General features: G+C 52.6%; 1 protein-coding gene across 1 annotated transcript; it reads left to right on the top strand.

The window, feature by feature from the left end:
* Window positions 1-1,841: 1,841 nt before the first annotated feature.
* On the top strand, window positions 1,842-16,790 carry ELAC2 (elaC ribonuclease Z 2). Its single transcript, XM_051634679.1, has 24 exons — window positions 1,842-2,067; window positions 2,156-2,206; window positions 2,304-2,374; window positions 3,498-3,562; window positions 4,183-4,240; window positions 4,706-4,774; window positions 5,256-5,411; window positions 5,907-5,965; window positions 6,638-6,696; window positions 6,784-6,856; window positions 7,810-7,922; window positions 8,546-8,644; window positions 8,900-9,038; window positions 9,115-9,200; window positions 10,270-10,379; window positions 11,161-11,257; window positions 11,672-11,810; window positions 12,438-12,476; window positions 12,645-12,754; window positions 13,179-13,278; window positions 13,359-13,479; window positions 13,671-13,749; window positions 14,467-14,611; window positions 15,934-16,790. The coding sequence occupies exons 1-24, from the start codon at window positions 1,889-1,891 to the stop codon at window positions 16,174-16,176; spliced, it is 2,460 nt and encodes an 819-aa protein (XP_051490639.1). The 5' UTR covers window positions 1,842-1,888; the 3' UTR covers window positions 16,177-16,790.
* The last annotated feature ends 815 nt before the right edge of the window (window positions 16,791-17,605 follow it).

Raw genomic sequence — 17,605 nt, 5'->3', positions numbered from 1 at the left:
AGTAAACTTGAGGCTGCAGGATTGTTACACACAGAAGATGGATGACCCAAGAGTTTGCCATGGAGTGGAGAAACCCTTGATTCCCTGGAAACTCAAGGAAAAATACCACAGTGACTTGAGTTATAGTGTGAAGAGAGGGGAGTCAGAAGAAGGAGAGGTGGGTGAGTGAGAAGTAAGTTTGAAGAAAGACTGTCAGAACAGCTGTAAACAGCCATGGCAAGATCTGGAGGTTTGGACAGGTCCCCACTCCAAGTGCTTGCTTGGATCACTGGAAAAAGAAAGGGAAGAGCATTGGCACTAAGAATAAAGGGAGACAGTGTTTGGACAGCAAAGCACTGAGAAAGATAAGGTTTGCCTTTGGAAGTAAGGAAGAAAAGGGATATTGATGATTATGGTTGTTTATATTGGGGTCCTCTGGCTACAGTGAAATATAGTGGTTCTTTGTGAAGCAAACAAAAAGCCTGAGAGGACTCAGAGTGGATTTAGAGAGCTCAAAAATAAACAGAGCTGTGGCCTGGACTGTCTAGTATTTGTAAACAAGCCCTGAACAAGGCTCATATGGAAGGGGAGCTCGTGAGCAGCAGGGAATCCCAGGGCAGGCTGGGCTCGCAGGGATCTTGGGAGGTCCAGGATCCTCCTCAGAGCCGGGTCAGCTCTCAGGTCAAACCAGGGTCCTTAGGGCTTCACGCAGCCCGGCCCTGGGCCTGCGCAGCCCTGCCCTGCTCCTCGCCATCCTGGCAGGACGAGGCCTCTGCCCCGGCCAGCACCTCCTCACGCAGGGTCGGGCCCGCGCTGCCTCCCCCACGGCCTCTGCCGGGCACCGGAGCCGCGGGCACACAGCTCCCGTGCCAGCCCGCCCGGGCTGCGGGGCAGGGGCAGCAGGGAGGGCCAGGCCAGGCCGGGCAGGGGGTTGTTGCTGGGCACGGGCGTTGGTACCCATGGGTGTTGCTAGGCACGGGCGTTGCCAGGCACTGGGGTTGCCAGGCACTGCGGTTGCTAGGCACTGCGGTTGCTAGGCACGTTGCTAGGCACTGGGGTTGCTAGGCACTAGGGTTGCTAGGCACTGGGGTTGCCAGGCACTAGGGTTGCCAGGCACTGGGGTTGCTAGGCACGTTGCTAGGCACGTTGCTAGGCACTGGGGTTGCTAGGCACGTTGCTAGGCACGTTGCCAGGCACTGGGGTTGCTAGGCACTGCGGTTGCCAGGCACTGCGGTTGCTAGGCACGTTGCCAGGCACTGGGGTTGCTAGGCACGTTGCTAGGCACGTTGCTAGGCACTGGGGTTGCTAGGCACTGCGGTTGCCAGGCACTGCGGTTGCTAGGCACGTTGCTAGGCACTGGGGTTGCTAGGCACTGGGATTGCCAGGCACTGCGGTTGCTAGGCACGTTGCTAGGCACGTTGCTAGGCACTGGGGTTGCTAGGCACGTTGCCAGGCACTGCGGTTGCTAGGCACGTTGCTAGGCACGTTGCTAGGCACTGGGGTTGCTAGGCACTGCGGTTGCCAGGCACTGGGGTTGCCAGGCACTGCGGTTGCTAGGCACGTTGCTAGGCACGTTGCTAGGCACGGGCGTTGCCAGGCACCCGAGCCCCGCCCCCGGGCCCCGCCCCTCCGCCTGCGGCCGAGCAGCTCTGATTGGGTAGCCCCCGTCACGTGACAGCGGGCGGCGGCCGAGCCGGGCTCAGGAGCCGCTTCCCCAGGGGGCGGGCCGTCCGGCGGGGCTTTCTCCTTTCTCATTGGTTCCCCTGCGTCACGTGGCGCGGGCGGGCGCGGCCGCCGCAGCGCGCCGATTGGCCGGGCGGCGGGGCGGGGGGGGCGGGGCGAGGGGCGGGGCGCGGCGCGGATGTGGCGGCGGGCGGCGCGCGGGCTGTGGCGGCGCGCGGGGGCCGCCATGGCCGAGGCCTCCTCGGGGCGGCGGCCCAAGGACGTTCCGCGGCGGGTCTGGGCCCGCGAGCGGCGGCGGAGCTCGGGCGGCGGCCTGGCCGGGCCCAACACCGTCTACGTGCAGGTGGTGGCGGCCGGGAGCCGCGAGGCGGGCGCCGCCGTCTACGTCTTCTCGGAGTTCAACCGGTGAGTGGCGGGGCCGGCCCAAGTGCGGCCCTGCGGGGGGGGGGGGGGAGCCCCGGCCGGGCCCGCCCTGACCCCCGCTCCCCCTCAGGTACCTCTTCAACTGCGGCGAGGGCACGCAGCGGGCCATGCAGGAGCACAAGTAAGTGGGGGTCGCGGGGGGGGGGGGCGGGGGGCGGTGCCGGTGCCTCCCCCGGGCGCTGCCGCCGTCCCTGCTCACCCCCCGCCCTGCCCCTCAGGCTGAAGATCTCCCACCTGGACAGCATCTTCCTCAGCCGGGTGGCCTGGGCCAACGTCGGGGGGCTGCCGGGTGAGTGGGGGGCGGGTGAGGGAGGGGGGGGCTGGGGGGTGAGGGGGGGGGGGGCTGCCACGTGAGTGGGGGGTGGGTGAGTGGGGGGGATGTCAGGTGAGTGTTGAGGGGGCTGCCGGGTGAGTGGGGGGCGGGTGAGGGGGGGGGATGCCAGGTGAGTGTTGGGGGGGCTGGTGGGTGAGTGGGGGGGATGCCAGGTGAGTGTTGGGGGGGCTGGTGGGTGAGTGGGGGGACTGCTGGGTGAGTGTTGGGGGGGCTGGTGGGTGAGTGGGGGGACTGCCAGGTGAGTGGGGGGATGCCAGGTGAGTGTTGGGGGGGCTGGTGGGTGAGTGGGGGGGCGATGCCAGGTGAGTGTTGAGGGGGCTGCTGGGTGAGTGGGGGGGGGGGCTGGGGGGTGAGTGGGGGGTGGGTGAGTGGGTGAGTGGGGGGGATGCCGGGTGAGTGGGGGGATGCCAGGTGAGTGTTGAGGGGGCTGGCGGGTGAGTGGGAGGGGGGTTGGGGAGGGGGGTGAGTGGTGGGGGAGCTGGGGGGTGAGTAGGGAGGGATTGGGGGGCTGGCGGGACGCCCCGGCTCCTCTCGCCGCGTCCGGCCTCAGGCAGCCGGTGTCTGGCGGCCGGGGCACCGGGGCGTTCCCGTGGGGCAGGGGGGAGGAGAAGCGCCCTGGGAGCGGCTGCGGCGGCTCCTGCCGCGGGGCCACGCGGTGGAAGGAGGAGGTGCTGCCCCCCCCGCCCACAGGGCTTCATTTCCCCCGAGTCTGGAGTGTTAAGGCACTGCCAGCAGGGCAGTTTGGGAGTCGGGCTGATCTGACTTCAAAGGGACCTACAGAAGGTTCTGGCCCAGCCCCGTCCTCAAAGCAGGGTGAGATGAGAACAGGTTGCTCAGCATCTTGTCTATTGGAATTCCTGAAGTCTTAAGGAAAAGAGGGGATGAACAGTCTGTTCTGGTGATTTGTTCTGAGTGGTGGGTATTTTCTTGAGCGTGGAAACTGCCACAGAGATGAGGCAAAACTGAATTTGGATCTGTTCCATTCTGCCCTTCCTGGGGAGGTGCAGCACTCCTGGGTGCTAAGATCCTGTGTGATCCTCCAGTGGGGTGATCAAGCTGTTTCTGTGCTTTCTCTTAGGTATGATTCTCACCTTAAAGGCTATGGGGCTTCAGAGGTGTGTTTTCCTAGGGCCACCAAAGCTGGTAAGTGGGGGAGGCTTGCAGAAGGGATGTTGAAACTTGCCTTGGGATTGAGGGAGCTGGTGTCCAAGGGGTGAATCATCACTCAGGTGTAAATGCTGGTCTGAGTTAGTGCCAGCCTGAAGGTTCTGCCAGAAGAGCTGGCTTTAAAGAGCAAGTCTCTTTAGTTACTTACAAGACAGCATTATACTTCTGCTCCTTAAAACTTGTCTTGTCAGCTGATATTCTGGCAAATCATGTTTTGGCAAAGGGTGTATTTTGTTTTCCTTTCCCTTCCCATTTTCTTCTAATAGAAACTTGGTCTCTGATCTCCTGCTTAACAGGATCCTTGCCAGCTTGTTGCCATGACTAGGCTGAAAATTTCCAATCCTCAGCATTGTTTTAGTTCCTTGCAAGATGTGCTGACTCATGAGGTTGATGGAAGGGATGGGGAAGAATGGTTCTTTATTTTTCTCTCTCTTTCTAAATGAATAATGCCCACTGGAGGTGGGACAACTGCCCTGTGCTTTCTGGCTGTCTCTGTGCTGCCCAGTTTTTGAGCATTTGTCTTCACTGCAAGCAGCTGTGACTGCTGAAAGTGTCATTGCCCTGCTTGGGCTCCTGATGTGCTGTCTCTTTTCCAGCAAAACTACTTGAAAGCAATTCGACTCTTTCCTGGGCCCCTAAAAAGGATGGATTTAGGTATGTTGGTCAGTGATGTTTAGCTCACATGAACTTCTGACTTCTGTAGCCAAGGCTGCACTGACCAGTGCCAGCTTCAGAAAAAAAAATGCCTCTGCTTTGGATCCACTTAAAAAAAAAGCCTTAAGCATTTGTTCTGACACACTGTTGAAATCCATCACAGGAGGAGTGTTTCCAGCTGTGCAGCTGTCAGTCTGTGTGACTGTGTGGCTGTTAAAACAACTGTAAAGGCAGTTTCCTTCCAGAGACTGCCAGTGAACTTGCTGTGGTGTCATGGGCACCTTTTTGTGGGTGATGGGCTTTCCAGAGCATCAGTTGTTGATAGGTCTTTGCAATTGGGCAGGGAAGGGGGAAGGGGATGTTCAGCAGGTTTTAAGGAAGAAAAAAGGTGTTTTCCTGACCTTCCTGTCAGGTGTTCATCTCTTCTTATGAAATTGTTGATGCTGGTTTCTGGTCTGTTTTCAGCTGTGCAATTGCACACAGAGCCTGAGTATAAGGATGAGACCATGACAGTCTACCAGATCCCTCTGACAGGTGAGCAGCACTTGCTCAGTACCCAGGCTGAGGGTGGTTACAGGAGTGGCTGCTCTCTGCAAGCCTGGGGAAGGAGAGGTTCTCATTTGCATATTTTTCTCAGGAGAAGGATGTATTTCAAAGAGGCAAGACCTGCTGAATCAGGGCCTTGGTTTGTTCCTTAGTGCAGGGAGTGAAACATCAGAGGATTTGGCTTCTGTGGCCAACTGAGGGAGTTACTGCTGGGAAGGGTGATCCCTGAGTACAGGCACAGACCTGACAGGGTTCAGCAGTTCTGAGAGAACCTGAAAGCCTTGGGTGGTGGGTGGGATATGAGATGGGTGACTAGAGAGTGCAAGCACAGGTCAGACTGGGGGAAAGAGCTCTGTATTCTGGTGCAGTTTAAACATGAGTATCATGGAAGAGGGAATGCTGCTGCTCCTGGTTTTCTTATCCCTTTTGCTCAAGTGATCTTTCTCTGGTGTTATTGGGTTTGGGACAGAAAAAACACTGGCTGCAGAAGGTGCATGGCCTCAGAGTCCTGGAGCATCAACCCAAGGTGGAAATAGCCCTAAAAGGGATCAAGGGCCTGGATCTCCAAGAACTGCACAGCAAAGCTTGGAGGAAGGGAAGGAAAAAGGAAGCCCAAAGAAAAGAGGTGAAAAAGAACCATGAAATAAACTGTTTAATGACATTAATTTAATGAAATTAAGGATATGTGTTTGTTCTCTGAGCCATTTGCTCTCTGGAAGTGAGGTTTGCAGAGAAGCTCAGCTGAAGGATTCCACAGAGCAGAATGAGATCTGATACTTTGGAAGTTGATGCATGACTAATAAGGCCTAGAAATTGGACATGATTCCTGCCTGGGGTGTGAGGAGTCCCTGTAGTGGTTTGCCCTTGGCTGGAGCAGGTGTTTCAGCCTTTGTGATTTCATTACAGTTGAATGTTGGGGTTTATTATTTTTCAGTCTCAGGTTTTATTTTGGTTTCTTAGAGCTGCAACTGGGCTCTCTGGCCTCAGGTGCTTGTCATGTTGTGCTCCTGGGCTCCAGATGGTTTGGATGATGTTGTTCATGTTCCTGCTTTAGCAAAACACTGATGCCTTTTGGCTTTAAGAAAGTGATGGTTCTAAGTAGTTTTGCTTTCTTTTCCAGGTGGTGAAGAGAAGTGTGCAAGCAGGCATCCTGATCTGGTGATGGCTTTCCTTTGTAAAGTAAGCTTGGACACCAAGATCCCTAAATCAATGTAAAATAGAATAGGGAATAGAGAATATTTCAACTGGAAGGGACCTGCAGTGATCATCTGGTCCAACAGCCAGACCTTCAGGGCTGGCTGAAGTTACAGCCTGTTGTTAAGGACACTGTCCAAACACCAGTGACAGGCTTGGGGCAGGAAGCCTGTTCCAGTGGTGTGATCACTACCCCTGCAAAGAAATGCTTCCTAATCTCAAAGGGACATTTCATCTGGCTACTTAGATCTAACTGGAGATTGCATTTGCAAGCAGGACTTGAAGCTATTTTGTGATTCTCCTTTTCAAAGGTCAGTTACTGCAGCATGAGTAGGAATGTGGGAAAATAGAGATGTTTTACTAGAAGTTTTCTTTGTAGAGCAGCCAGTTAAGAATAGATAAGTTCCATTCCATGCTTACAGCAGGGAAGTTTGTCCTGCTTGCTTGACTACAGAAAGGAGCAAGAAGCATGATCTTGGAAACCAGGAAGCCTAGTAAAAGTTTTTTTAGGTTAAATTAGGCTAGTGGCTCTGGAACTGAAAAGGTAGAAAAGCATCTCTTGGCTTGTGGGGGAGCACTGAAACTGGAAGTATGTAGAACTTGTTTCCTGGCCCTCTTTATTTGGCTGATAATTCTGTTTCATTTCACTCTTTTCAGATTCACCCAAAGAAGGGGAAATTCCTGGCAGCAAAAGCACAGGAGATGGGGCTGCCAGTGTGAGTGCCAGGTCCCAGCCTGGGGACAGGGTCATGCCAGGCATGTTGATGTTGACAAGCTAAATGTTCCTATGGCCTTGTTTGCAGGGGAACTCCAGCCATTCTTCCCATCATCACAGCTCTCAAAAACGGGGAGAGCATCACTTTTGAAGGCAGAGAGGTAAGGTCTACCTGTGCTTTCTGCTGAGGCTTTGCCATCCTCCCTCCTTCATGGGGCTCCCAGGGTCACAGTCTTCTTGTGCAGAATGTTTTGCCCACCAATAGGCACTGGGACATGTTTGGGTTTTTTTAACACCCATTTTTGAGGCTGGGGTGGGTGATGGTTGTCTGCCTGTTCCTTTTCATCCCTGCTAAGAGCCTAGCATGAGTTTTGCTGGTTTTGAGTGGCTACTTTTGGTTAGTGGTTGGTCTCTGTTCCAAGTTGTGACTGAATGTGGGTCCTGTGGGGAGCATGTCTGGGGCTGGTGCAGGGGTATGATCAGGGAGGCATCCTCTGAAATGAGTTAACTCCTGAGTGTGGCTGTAGTTTGTCAAGAGTTCCTTCATCTCCTCTTCCCAAAGCTGATTCAGGTGTAGGAGTTAATCCCTGCATGTTTTGCATGGAGTTGGAATGTGCCTGTAGCTGTCACTCCCTCCTTACTCTGCAGCTCTTAGACCAAGAGAAGTTTAGTAGTTCCTCTGTGCAGAGTCTTTATCTCCCAAGCTCTAGGCTGAAGTCAGAGGCAGATCTTGCTGTGTCCCAGATGATCTCCAAGTGCAGATCCTAACCTGGGGAGATAGGATGGACATATCTCATGACACAAAGAATTTCACAGAGCTTTTTTTCTTAAGCTTTACTTCCATCTGAATCTGCTCTGGGGGCCTAGAAGCTGCTAAAATTCTCTTCCTTACAGCAGCTTGTGGTTTGCTCTGAGACCAGGATTGGGTTTTGTTGTTGGGCAGCAAAAAGTGAACTTGTGTGATGAGAGAGGACAGGGAAGAGGTGCTGCCCGGGCTGGGTTGGCACTGAGAGACCCACCTGGGGTTGCTTGCTGGGGCCAGAGGATAGACCTGAAGGGTGGAGCATAACCATGGCAGAGGGCTGAGGTGTGATCTTCTTGTACCTGCCTGCAGCTCTTCCCTGAGGAATTGTGCACCCCTACGGATCCTGGCCCAGTGTTCATCGTGCTGGAGTGTCCTCATGAGGGCTTTGTGGATGCCATCTGTGAAAATGAGACCTTCCAAAGGTAGTGGGGCTGGTGAGCTGGGGTGTTTGGGAGGGGACAGCAGTGCTGAGCTCTGCCAAAGACAACTTCCTACCCTCTTCAAGATGTGTCTGCTCCTGTGACCAATGCCTGAGTGGTTTGGCACTGAAAGGGAGCTAGAGATGCAAGAAAGGACTGGTGGGGCATTTTGTGCCTTCTCAGAAAGGCAGGGGCTGTGGGACCCGTGGAGATGGGAGCTGTGACAGGCCTGTCTTCCCTCCAGGGAAGGAGACACTGGTGTCTTGCTGGGGAGCAGCAGGGGGGCTATTGCTTCCCTGTGTGCTGGAAGACTGGACTGCATGTCATGTCTCTGGGTCTCATGCAGAGGCATTTAGGCCTCTGACAGGCTTTGCAGATGTTGCTGCCCTTGGAGGAGAGGAACTGCCCTGGGGGGGGAGAGCAAAGGTGTCAGCAAATGGCAGGTTTGAGCCTCCTGAAGCCTTGTGCCTGCTGCAGTGTGGAGCCCAGAGACCTGGGCTGGGCCCAGCTGTGCTCTGCCTGCTTCAGAGAGGCATCTCTGGTAGCAGCAGGACAGGAGTGGGGAGGGGTTGCTGAGGTGATGGAGCACTGAAGCTCAGCATGTTCTGTGTTTGGATGTGCCCCAGGTACCAGGAGGGGCTCCCTGAGCACCAGGTGGCCTTGGTTATTCACATGACTCCAGAGTCAGTGCTGCGAGACAGCAGGTATCAGCAGTGGCTGGAAAGGTATGTCATCTTCTGATGGCTTCATTTCATGTCTCTGATGGCTTCATTTCATGTCTCTGATGCCTTCATTTCATGTCACTGTTGGGCAGCAGCATGTTCTTTTGGTGAAAATGTTTCTCCCAGGGTAGAAATAATTGATGGCTTGGCAGCAGGGCTCTTCTGCCTCACGAGATGTGAGCTGATGGCTCGGGGTGCATGTATGCCCAGCTCTACCATGGGGCTGAAGCTGTTGCATGTTTCATTGTCCTCTCACAGATTTGGACCTGGAACTCAGCACTTGGTGCTCAATGAGAACTCCTCTGCAGTGCACAACCCACGCAGCTACAAGATTCAAACCCAGCTGAACCTCATCCACCCTGAGATCTTCCCTCTGCTCACCACCTACCGGAGCAAGGTAGGCAAGGCCCTCTTGCCAGTGTACCTCATGCCCTGAGCAAAGAATGTGTTTAATGTCACTTTCCTCTCTGTAGGAAGAGGAGGCTGTGTGTAGTGTGCCCATTGTGCGAGGAGAGTGCCTCTTGAAATACCACTTCAGACCCCAACAGGAGTGGCAAAGGTCAGTGGGAACCGTTGGCTTCCCAGGTTTGGGTGTTGCCTTGAAACAGCTTTTCAGTCTGAGTCTGTGCTGAGGGAGGACAGTGTGTCAGCAGGACAGTGTGTCAGCATCCTTTGCAGATTCCTAGTGTTGGCTCTGCTGGGGTAGCTGCCAACCTCTCACCTGTGTCTTCAGGGGTGTGACCCTGTCCCTGAAGGTCTCAGACAAGGTGTAGGCCACAGGTGAGTACTGAGCCACTGAACACGTCACCTGGCCAAGCAGCTGGGAGTGTTGTTTGTGTCACTCACTCTTGGAGCATTGTGTGCTCCTGTGTCCTTTGCTCTGCCCTCACATGCTGTGCTCCCAGCTGTGGCAGAGCAGATGGTGCCAGGGAGAGACTTTTCAGGGTGTCCAGTGCAAGCCTTACCAGGCTTCCTGGGTCTTCTAATGGCATGGGAGCTGAAAGCCTCAGGTTGTTAAACTGGTGCAGGCTTCTCCACTGATGCCTGCTATGTGGGCAAGTAGATGAAGCTGCTCCATGAGGATCTTAAGGGCAGGGGACCATGTGATGCAAGGGGACACCAGCTGCCATGACTCAAATTTCTGGCTGTGTTGGGCAGAAGAGGAGGACCTGGATGCCAAGAAGAGTTAAGTTTCTCTTCTTAAGGTGTCTGAAGGCCTGTAGTGCTGCCCACGCTCTGATGCGGGACCAGGATATGGGTCCCTTCTGCTTTTGAGAGGTGCCTGGAGCTCTTTTGGGTGGTTGCTCCTCTTCCAGGATTCTCCTCGCTGCCTCCTGGTGCCCTCTAGTGTCTGGCAGCTCCCTGGGTCTCGTCGGTGTGGGGGGGCTGCTGTTCCAGGAGCTTCTCCACTTTGGTGGAATGATTATTTCTGTGGGGTAGCTCAGCCCAGCCAGGCCCTTTGGGCACACATTACACTCCTGGATGTGTCTTCTCCCACCCTTCAAAACAGAACTTGGAAGGACCGTTTGACCCTTTGTTGTAGGGGTGTTTTGGCACAGCAATTTGGCATTTTACTCTGAAAACTGCTGTCCTCTGTGTTTCTGCCCTGCCCCATCCTGTTCTTCCAGAGATGCTGTGACTGTCTGTGATCATGATGCATTTGTGAGTGAAGCCTTGGATCTCCCTGACTTCCAGACTCGTGTGAAGGAGTGCAAGGAGAGCCTGCCTGCTGTGCCAGGTGAGGATTACAGCTTGTCTTGGGTCAGTGTGATGGGAAGTGGGAGGCCTTGGTGACCCACTGCCTCAGAGCCCAGGCAAAGTTGTGAACATGCACTTTTCCTGCTGCCTGAGAGGTGCTCTTCACTCCTCCTAGAGCTGTGTGGACAAGCTTAGCATACACTGAGTTAGCTTGTTTCAGTTGGAGTTATGCAGCCTTGTGCTTCTGGTTTTCTAAAGCTGCTTGGTCTGGGGATTGAGCACTGCTGGGGGAACTGGAGACTAAGTGCCCATGTGTTACTCCCCTGAGCTGACCAGAGCTCTGCTTGTGTTGAATGCTTTCAGAGCAGCCACAGTGCTAGAATTTGTGTCTGGAAGAAATCTTGCTCTCAGACCAGCTCCCTGTGGAGCACTTTCCTCTGCCTTTCAGTTGTCTTGCTGGAAATGCCTCCCATGGTACAGCACAGCACCACTGACTCACTGTCCCTGATCCTGGGGAGAGTCAAGGCACTGTAGAACAGCAGCCAGGTCCCTCTTGAACTGCCAGCTCTGTCGTGGGCTCTGAGCAGGGTCCTTGTTTGCCCACCTTTGGATATGCAGTTATGCATTGTGGTGTGTTTTGTTGGTGGGGCTCATTCTGTCTTCCCATGTAAACCTTGCTCTGTGGGAAAGGCAGAGGCTGAGGGAGGCACATGCTGGGCATGCAGACTGGAGTTACTGGGCTGTTGAACTAAGTAGTACCACATACTGTGCAGGACATGGATAACATTTACTCAAAACACCTTGTTGTCTGTTTTCTCCAGGAAATGTAGATGCTTATCCTGAAATTGTGTTCTTGGGGACAGGATCTGCAATTCCAATGAAGATCCGAAATGTCAGTTCCACACTGGTCAATACCAGGTAAATCCCCATGTCCTGCATCCTGCTCAGAGGGGCTCAGTGTCTCCAAGGGGTGTTTCCCAAGGGCTGTTTTGACCAGTGTGTTGATGACACAGGCAGAAGGAGTCTGTGGGACTTCAGTTTCAAGCACCTGTATCTCTGTGAGTGGGGAAGACCTGAGAACCACCTGTCAAGACAAACATAACATTTCATGTCTTCATTTTGCTGCTTGCCCCAAGGGTGTGTTCTGCACCTACACAAGACCAGAATGAGCTGTGCAGACAGAACAGCCTGGCCTGGTAGAACTGGGGTGGCATTAAGAGGTGTAGAGCACTGAGCTCTCTGCCTTCCAACTCAGAAGATCCCCCTCTTCAATGGACCCTGCTCAGAGCTTATCCAGTGGCTGCTCAATATTTCTGTGTCCTGTCTTGCCAGCTCCACCCGATCCCTGCTGCTGGACTGTGGAGAAGGAACGTTTGGGCAGCTCTGTCGCCACTATGGGGAGCAAGTTGACCAAGTGCTGTGTAACCTGGTGGCTGTGTTTGTGTCTCACATGCACACCGACCATCACTCGGTAGGGTGAGGGTGCTGAAGGAGGAGGGGCTCTGTGCACATGTGCTCTGCTGGCTGGGATTCAGATGCAGCTGCAGGAGATGACTGTTGGCTGCCCTACTTGTTGGTGCTGCAGTTCCCCTCTGCATTCCTCAGGCACTGCTGAGTCTGTCTGTGGTTCTCATTCCCTCTCCATTCCTGTTTTAAGTCCCTGCAGATTTGTCAGCATCATCCAGAATTGTAATTTTTCTAGTAGTGTCCAACCTCGTGTGCTTTGTAGTCAGTAGTCACAGAAGGACCAGTTGGTCTGTTCTAGGTTGGGCTGGAGCAGTACAGGCTGTTTGCTGGGCTGCTGTCCTGTGTCTGGAAACCAGACTGGGACTGGGATGTTGTATAGAGAGTTCCTGTGCTTTGGGAGCAGACACAGCAGCACTGGGCAGGGCTGAGGGGCATGTGTTGTGGGCCACCAGCTTGGGGCATAAGCAGTGACAGTGTTACAGCAGCTGCAAGTTGTTGGAAAAGAAGTAACTGTCTCTTGGGTGGCAGATGTTTCAAAACCTGCAGCTTGCTAGGTTGTGGTTGTGGTGTTGCTGCTTTTACCCCAGCTTTTTGTGACTACAGCTTGCTGTTGGGTTTCTTCCCTTTGCAGGGGTTGTTGAACATCCTGATGGAGAGGAGGAGAGCTTTTGTAAGTAGCACTGTTGTTTCATTGTTCCTACACTTGCTTTGGACTGGGGAAGGGCAACTTCTGAGTAGTGGAAAAGCACTGTCATTGCCCTGGGTATTGGTTCTCTGGTTTGGTGTGTACCTAGTGCTGATTCATTTTGCTTTTCACTCCCTACTTTTGCTTTTCCAGGCAGCCCGTGGTCAGGTTTTCAGCCCTCTCTTTCTGGTGGCACCTGAACAAATCATGCCCTGGCTACACGAATACCACAGTCACTGTGAAGAGATTCTTGGAGACATTAAGTGAGTTGTGTGTGGTACGTGGAGAAATGTCCTGGCTGGGTCCTTACTGAAAGCAAATTCCCCCCACCCATTCATTGAGGGGGACTCTTGACTCCTTCAACCGTGTGTAAAACCAGGATGTGCAGTTTGCAAAGGGGAGGACAGGGTTTGTTACTCAGTTGTGCTGCATGGAGGCTTTCCTTTCCTTAAGAAAGGAGAGTTGGGCAAGTGAAAACAGATTCCTGGAAGAGAAAGTATTTGACAGTGGGGTGGAAGTGGTGGAATGAGTTCCTGGGGCACTGGATTCTGAGAGCAAGGGGCAAAACTGATGGTGCCCAATAAATGTTTTGTTTCTAGGGTGCTGAGCAGAAGGAGAAATAGGCCACTTAAAAATAAGATCAGGTTTTACTTTGTCCTTAGTTACCTCTTCTCCTCTCCCTCACAGAATGATTTCTTCCCAGTCTCTTGTGAAAGGCTGTGAGAACATCAAACCTAAAGCCCAATTTTTTGTCAGTTCTCTGTTGGAGAACTACGACCTGGCTGAGGTAAGATCATGAGCTGGAAGGGTGAGTTGCTGTGAAGGGCAAAAGGGAACCCGAGGTCTAACACTTATATCCTTGTTCAGTTTCAGACTTGTGAAGTCCAACACTGTAAAAATGCTTTTGCATGTTCAATGATCCACAAATCGGGCTGGAAAGTAGTCTACTCTGGTGACACAATGCCCTGCATGGCCTTAGTACAAATGGGTAGGTGACAAAAGCACTCTGCTGGAAGAATCTCTTGGAGAAAGGTCTTGAGCTTTTAGTATCTGAGTTGGGCACTCCCCAACCCTTGGTGCTCTGCCTGCAACACAAGATGGGGCTAAGGGGGGGAAATGAGACTTCATGGAGGCTGTTGGGTTATGTCACCTGCAGGTGACACATGATTATTTACACAGGGAAAGATGCTACCCTGCTGATCCATGAAGCAACGCTGGAAGATGGCATGGAAAAAGAAGCAATAGAGAAGACACACAGGTGGGGTGTGTTCTGCTGGCACTGTTAGGAAGGTGAAGAGGCAGAGCTGGTGGTGAAGGACCCAAGTCCTGTAGATGGTTCTGGTGTGCATGGAGCTCTTCAGCACTGAAAAGAGTGTGTTGCTTGAGCCAGCTCTGTAACTCTCATAGCTCCTCTGAACGTTTCCAGAGAGATACGGGGAAAGCTTTTGAAGTGGACAACAGTAACTACCAACAGACTAGCCCAGAGGAAAGGTGCTCTGCTTGATTATATTTCAGGACTCGGCTCAGGAGGTAGAGAATTCATCATACCTCCCAGCTGACAGCACAATTCAACCTGAGCACAGCAGCCAGAGGTGCTGAGTGCTGCCCCAGCAGAAGGGGGGAGACCTGAGAGGAGCTCAGTGGAGTTACGTATGGGTTACAGTGCAAGAGAGCTGGACTTGCTGGCACCCCTGGGACAAGTGTTTGAATAAGGCCCTGTCCCCAGTTTGTGGAGCTCCTAGTAATCACAGCTGCCTCCCTGCACTCTTGAGTCATTTGGAAGTCAGAGAGGTCAGAGGAAGAGGTGCCTGGGCATTCCTGCAAGGAGCAGGGACACCTTGTGCCCAGCAAGTGTCTGGTGTTGCTGGTTGGCGTGATGTGACCTTAGATGCCCAGCTGCCTTCCCTGCTGGAGGGACAGTGCCAGCCAACGTGTGGCCAGGGTACACAGTGCCATGCTCCTCTTCCCTCTGCAGCACAACCTCCCAGGCCATCCAGACTGGGATGAAGATGAATGCAGAGTTCATCATGCTCAATCACTTCAGTCAGAGATACGCCAAGATCCCGCTCTTCAGCGAAGACTTCAGCGAGAAGGTTGGAATTGCATTCGATCACATGAGGGTAAGTTGGGAGTTCTGGTTTCAGTGTTGCTTTGGGATGGCTGCTCATGAGTTCTATTTCTCCCCTTTTAATCAGTGCACTATCTCCTGAAGAGTAATCTCCTTTGAAGGAGCTCCTTTCACTGCTGAGGGCACTGTTTTAAGATTGCTCCTGAAATGCAGACAAAGAGATGACGTTTAGGAAGGAGACATGGTTATTTATTGCAGGGTTGCACAAAGCTGGGTGCTTGGTGCCTTCCCACAAATCCAGCACACCAAACAGTTTTTTTTCCTGACATGTTTGTACATGAAAGTATTAGACCTAGTATGTTTCCCAGTCTCATCTTCCTTTCAGTGATTGGTTAGAGATTTACATAGAATTCCATCACTTTTTCTGCTATCACACGTGATCAGGGGAAGGGTCTTTACCTGGGCAGGGGTCTTTTTGACCTGGGAGTGTGATTTTTTTAGTATTATGTCACATTATGATAAGCTAAGTTCACCACAGTATCACAACTTCTATAGCTCTGACTGCCCAAGACTGATTTAGCCATCAGTCTTGATTCTGCTGCTTCTTTATTACCTCCTGCATTCGTTAGGTCCAATTATCTGTACAGACCTCAAGTCTCCTCTCCCAAGTTGGTGATTTACATGAGACACCCTGGTTATTGCAGGATGCCCTTGCTCATTGCAGGCTGTGGTCCTAATGGTGTGTTTCTCTGACTGCAGTTTTAACTTGTGCACATATATCCAGAGCACATCTCACACAAAATAACCATGTAATTCTAAATTTCTGAGTTGTTTGCTGCCAGTGTTGGGAAATATCACCAATGTGGGGGGGAAATGGGTGGCACAGAGCAAGACAGGTGCTGGTGGCTCTTGAGAACAGGAGTCTACTCTTAACACTCTGGGAGTTTGCTTTGTGTCACCTCTGTTTTCTGCATGTTTCTCCCAGCTGAAAACCTGATTTTGCTTCTGTTCCCACTCCCCTTCCCAGTTGGTGAGATGCTGCAAAAGACATCCAAGAGCCAAAAGCTGCTGTCGTTGGATTGAACGCAGCCGCAGCAGTGGGGGTAGCTCACTCATCCATCAACACTTGTGCAGTGTCCACATCATTTCTTGTCAAGAAAATGTAAATAACTTGGCCTCTGGGATCTGTGGACTGGCTGCTGCAGGGCTGAAAATGATGAGCTGCCTGCTAAGGGTGTCAGCACAGCTGAAAATGGTCAGGGAGGCTGGGGCTGCACAGAGCCCTACGTCCTCCCTGGGCAAAAGGCAGGAGGGGAAGAAGGGAAACCAAAAGCAGTTCTCATGCAAGGCTTCCCTGTATCTGATGTCTTTCAGGTACGTTTTGGTGACTTCCCGACCATCCCGAAGCTGATCCCACCTCTCAAGGCTCTGTTTGCAGATGACATAGTAGAAATGGAGGAGCGGAAGGAAAAACGGGAGATGAGGCTCCTGAAGGAAACTGCTCTGGTCTTGGACAAACTGGCTGGGGGTGAGAACAAAGAAGAGCCATGCCAGAAACGGAAACAAGCCAAGAACCATCAGGAACTAACAAACAAGAAGCTTAAAACCGTGAACTGAAAGGAACAGGGTTGAGAATGCTCTGCTCTGCAGGGGGTGCCCTGCTCCCTGCAGGCCTCGGGAGTGCCCGGTGCTGCGGGCACTGTGGAGGAGGGGGCTGGCCTGGGGGCCTCGAGTGGGTCTGTTTGGTCCTCAGCAGATCTCTGGGCTGCAGCTACCAAGCACTGAGCAGCACCAGTCCTTGGGTGACAGTATCTGCCCACACAGTTCCTGGGTCTTACCCGGTCCGTGGGTCATTTTTCTCTTGGTCAAAAGTTCCCTTCTCTGAACTGTTTTTAGTTTTGGTTTTATGCTACAAGTTACTGATGATAGTGCAACAGCAGCAGCTGGGACCTTTGCAAGAGATCAGGTTTGAGAAGCCCTTGAGGGGCTGTGGATTTGCCAGAACAAGGTGGGCAGGTCTCAGGGTTTATGAGGAATGTCAGAACCCACATCATGGGAGGAGGTTTCACAATAAAATGGGACCCAATTCTAAATTTTTTTAAATTAGGGATGTGAATGCTGCTGTGTTATTTTATTTTGGTTTTCTCAGCTGTTTTGTTTTTTTTCCTTAAGATGAGTTTTCAAAAATCTTTTATTTAGAATCTGAATAAACCACTCAACATGGTACAGGAGCCTGTTGTTTTGTGTAGTTTGCTAATGAGGACGTGGGGTAAACAAATACCTGAAGTGCCCCTTGTTTGACTGTTTCTGCTTCACAGAATTGGTATAAAGACCAAGATCTCACTCTGGTGCCAGAGCTTCGTGCCTGTTCTGTCTGTATTTTGTGCCACCAAAACCATTTCGAGGAGCTTCACTGGTCAGTTCAAGGTGGTAACAACCTGAGTGGGTCCAGAGCAGGAAAGTTTCCTGGAGCAGCCCCCAGTTCTGGATGTGGGCGCCAGGAAAGCTGGCAAAGCAGGGGGACGTGGGGAAGGTCTGTGGTGAAGAGGAGTGTTTTCCTTGGAGGGTCAGCTTTGCTGCTTCCTTGTGCTCTGCAGGTGTTGGGAAGCAGGAGCTTTGGTGCTGTGTCAATTCCCGAGTTGGTTTTCAGAGTAAACTTGGGAACCTCCGAGTGCTGCTGGGCAGGTGATAGCAGCACCTACAAGATTTAAGACTTCGTTTTGAGGTGGTGGGAATAAGACACAATGTAGGAACAAAGCATCTCTTGTCGAATAGCTCTTGTCTCTTGTCGAATAGCTCTTGTCTCTTGTCGAATAGCTCTTGTCTCTGGTCGAATAGCTCTTGTCTCTGGTCGAATAGCTCTTGTCTCTGGTCGAATAGCTCTTGTCTCTGGTCGAATAGCTCTTGTCTCTGGTCGAATAGCTGCACCTCGGTGTTACACTTGTCAGTTTCCAACTGGGAAATTGACCCAGTTGGGTACTGGGGAACGGGTCTGCTGGGCTTCTAAGTGGCAGGATCCCAGCGCTTATTTTCATAGGAGCAAAGA

The sequence above is a fragment of the Apus apus genome, chromosome 17 (genome assembly GCF_020740795.1).
Source record: "Apus apus isolate bApuApu2 chromosome 17, bApuApu2.pri.cur, whole genome shotgun sequence".
NCBI lineage: Eukaryota > Metazoa > Chordata > Aves > Apodiformes > Apodidae > Apus > Apus apus.
Note: the sequence above shows the minus strand (reverse complement) of the source record. Positions and strands in the feature narration are given on the sequence as shown.

Excerpts from the sequence above, each read along its gene's own strand:
- ELAC2 (XM_051634679.1), top strand. The coding sequence starts at position 1,889 with ATGGCCGAGGCCTCCTCGGGGCGGCGGCCCAAGGACGTTCCGCGGCGG. Across the intron at positions 3,563-4,182 it reads TCCTAGGGCCACCAAAGCTG|CAAAACTACTTGAAAGCAAT; the intron begins GTAAGTGGGGGA and ends TCTCTTTTCCAG. Across the intron at positions 6,697-6,783 it reads CAGGAGATGGGGCTGCCAGT|GGGAACTCCAGCCATTCTTC; the intron begins GTGAGTGCCAGG and ends CCTTGTTTGCAG.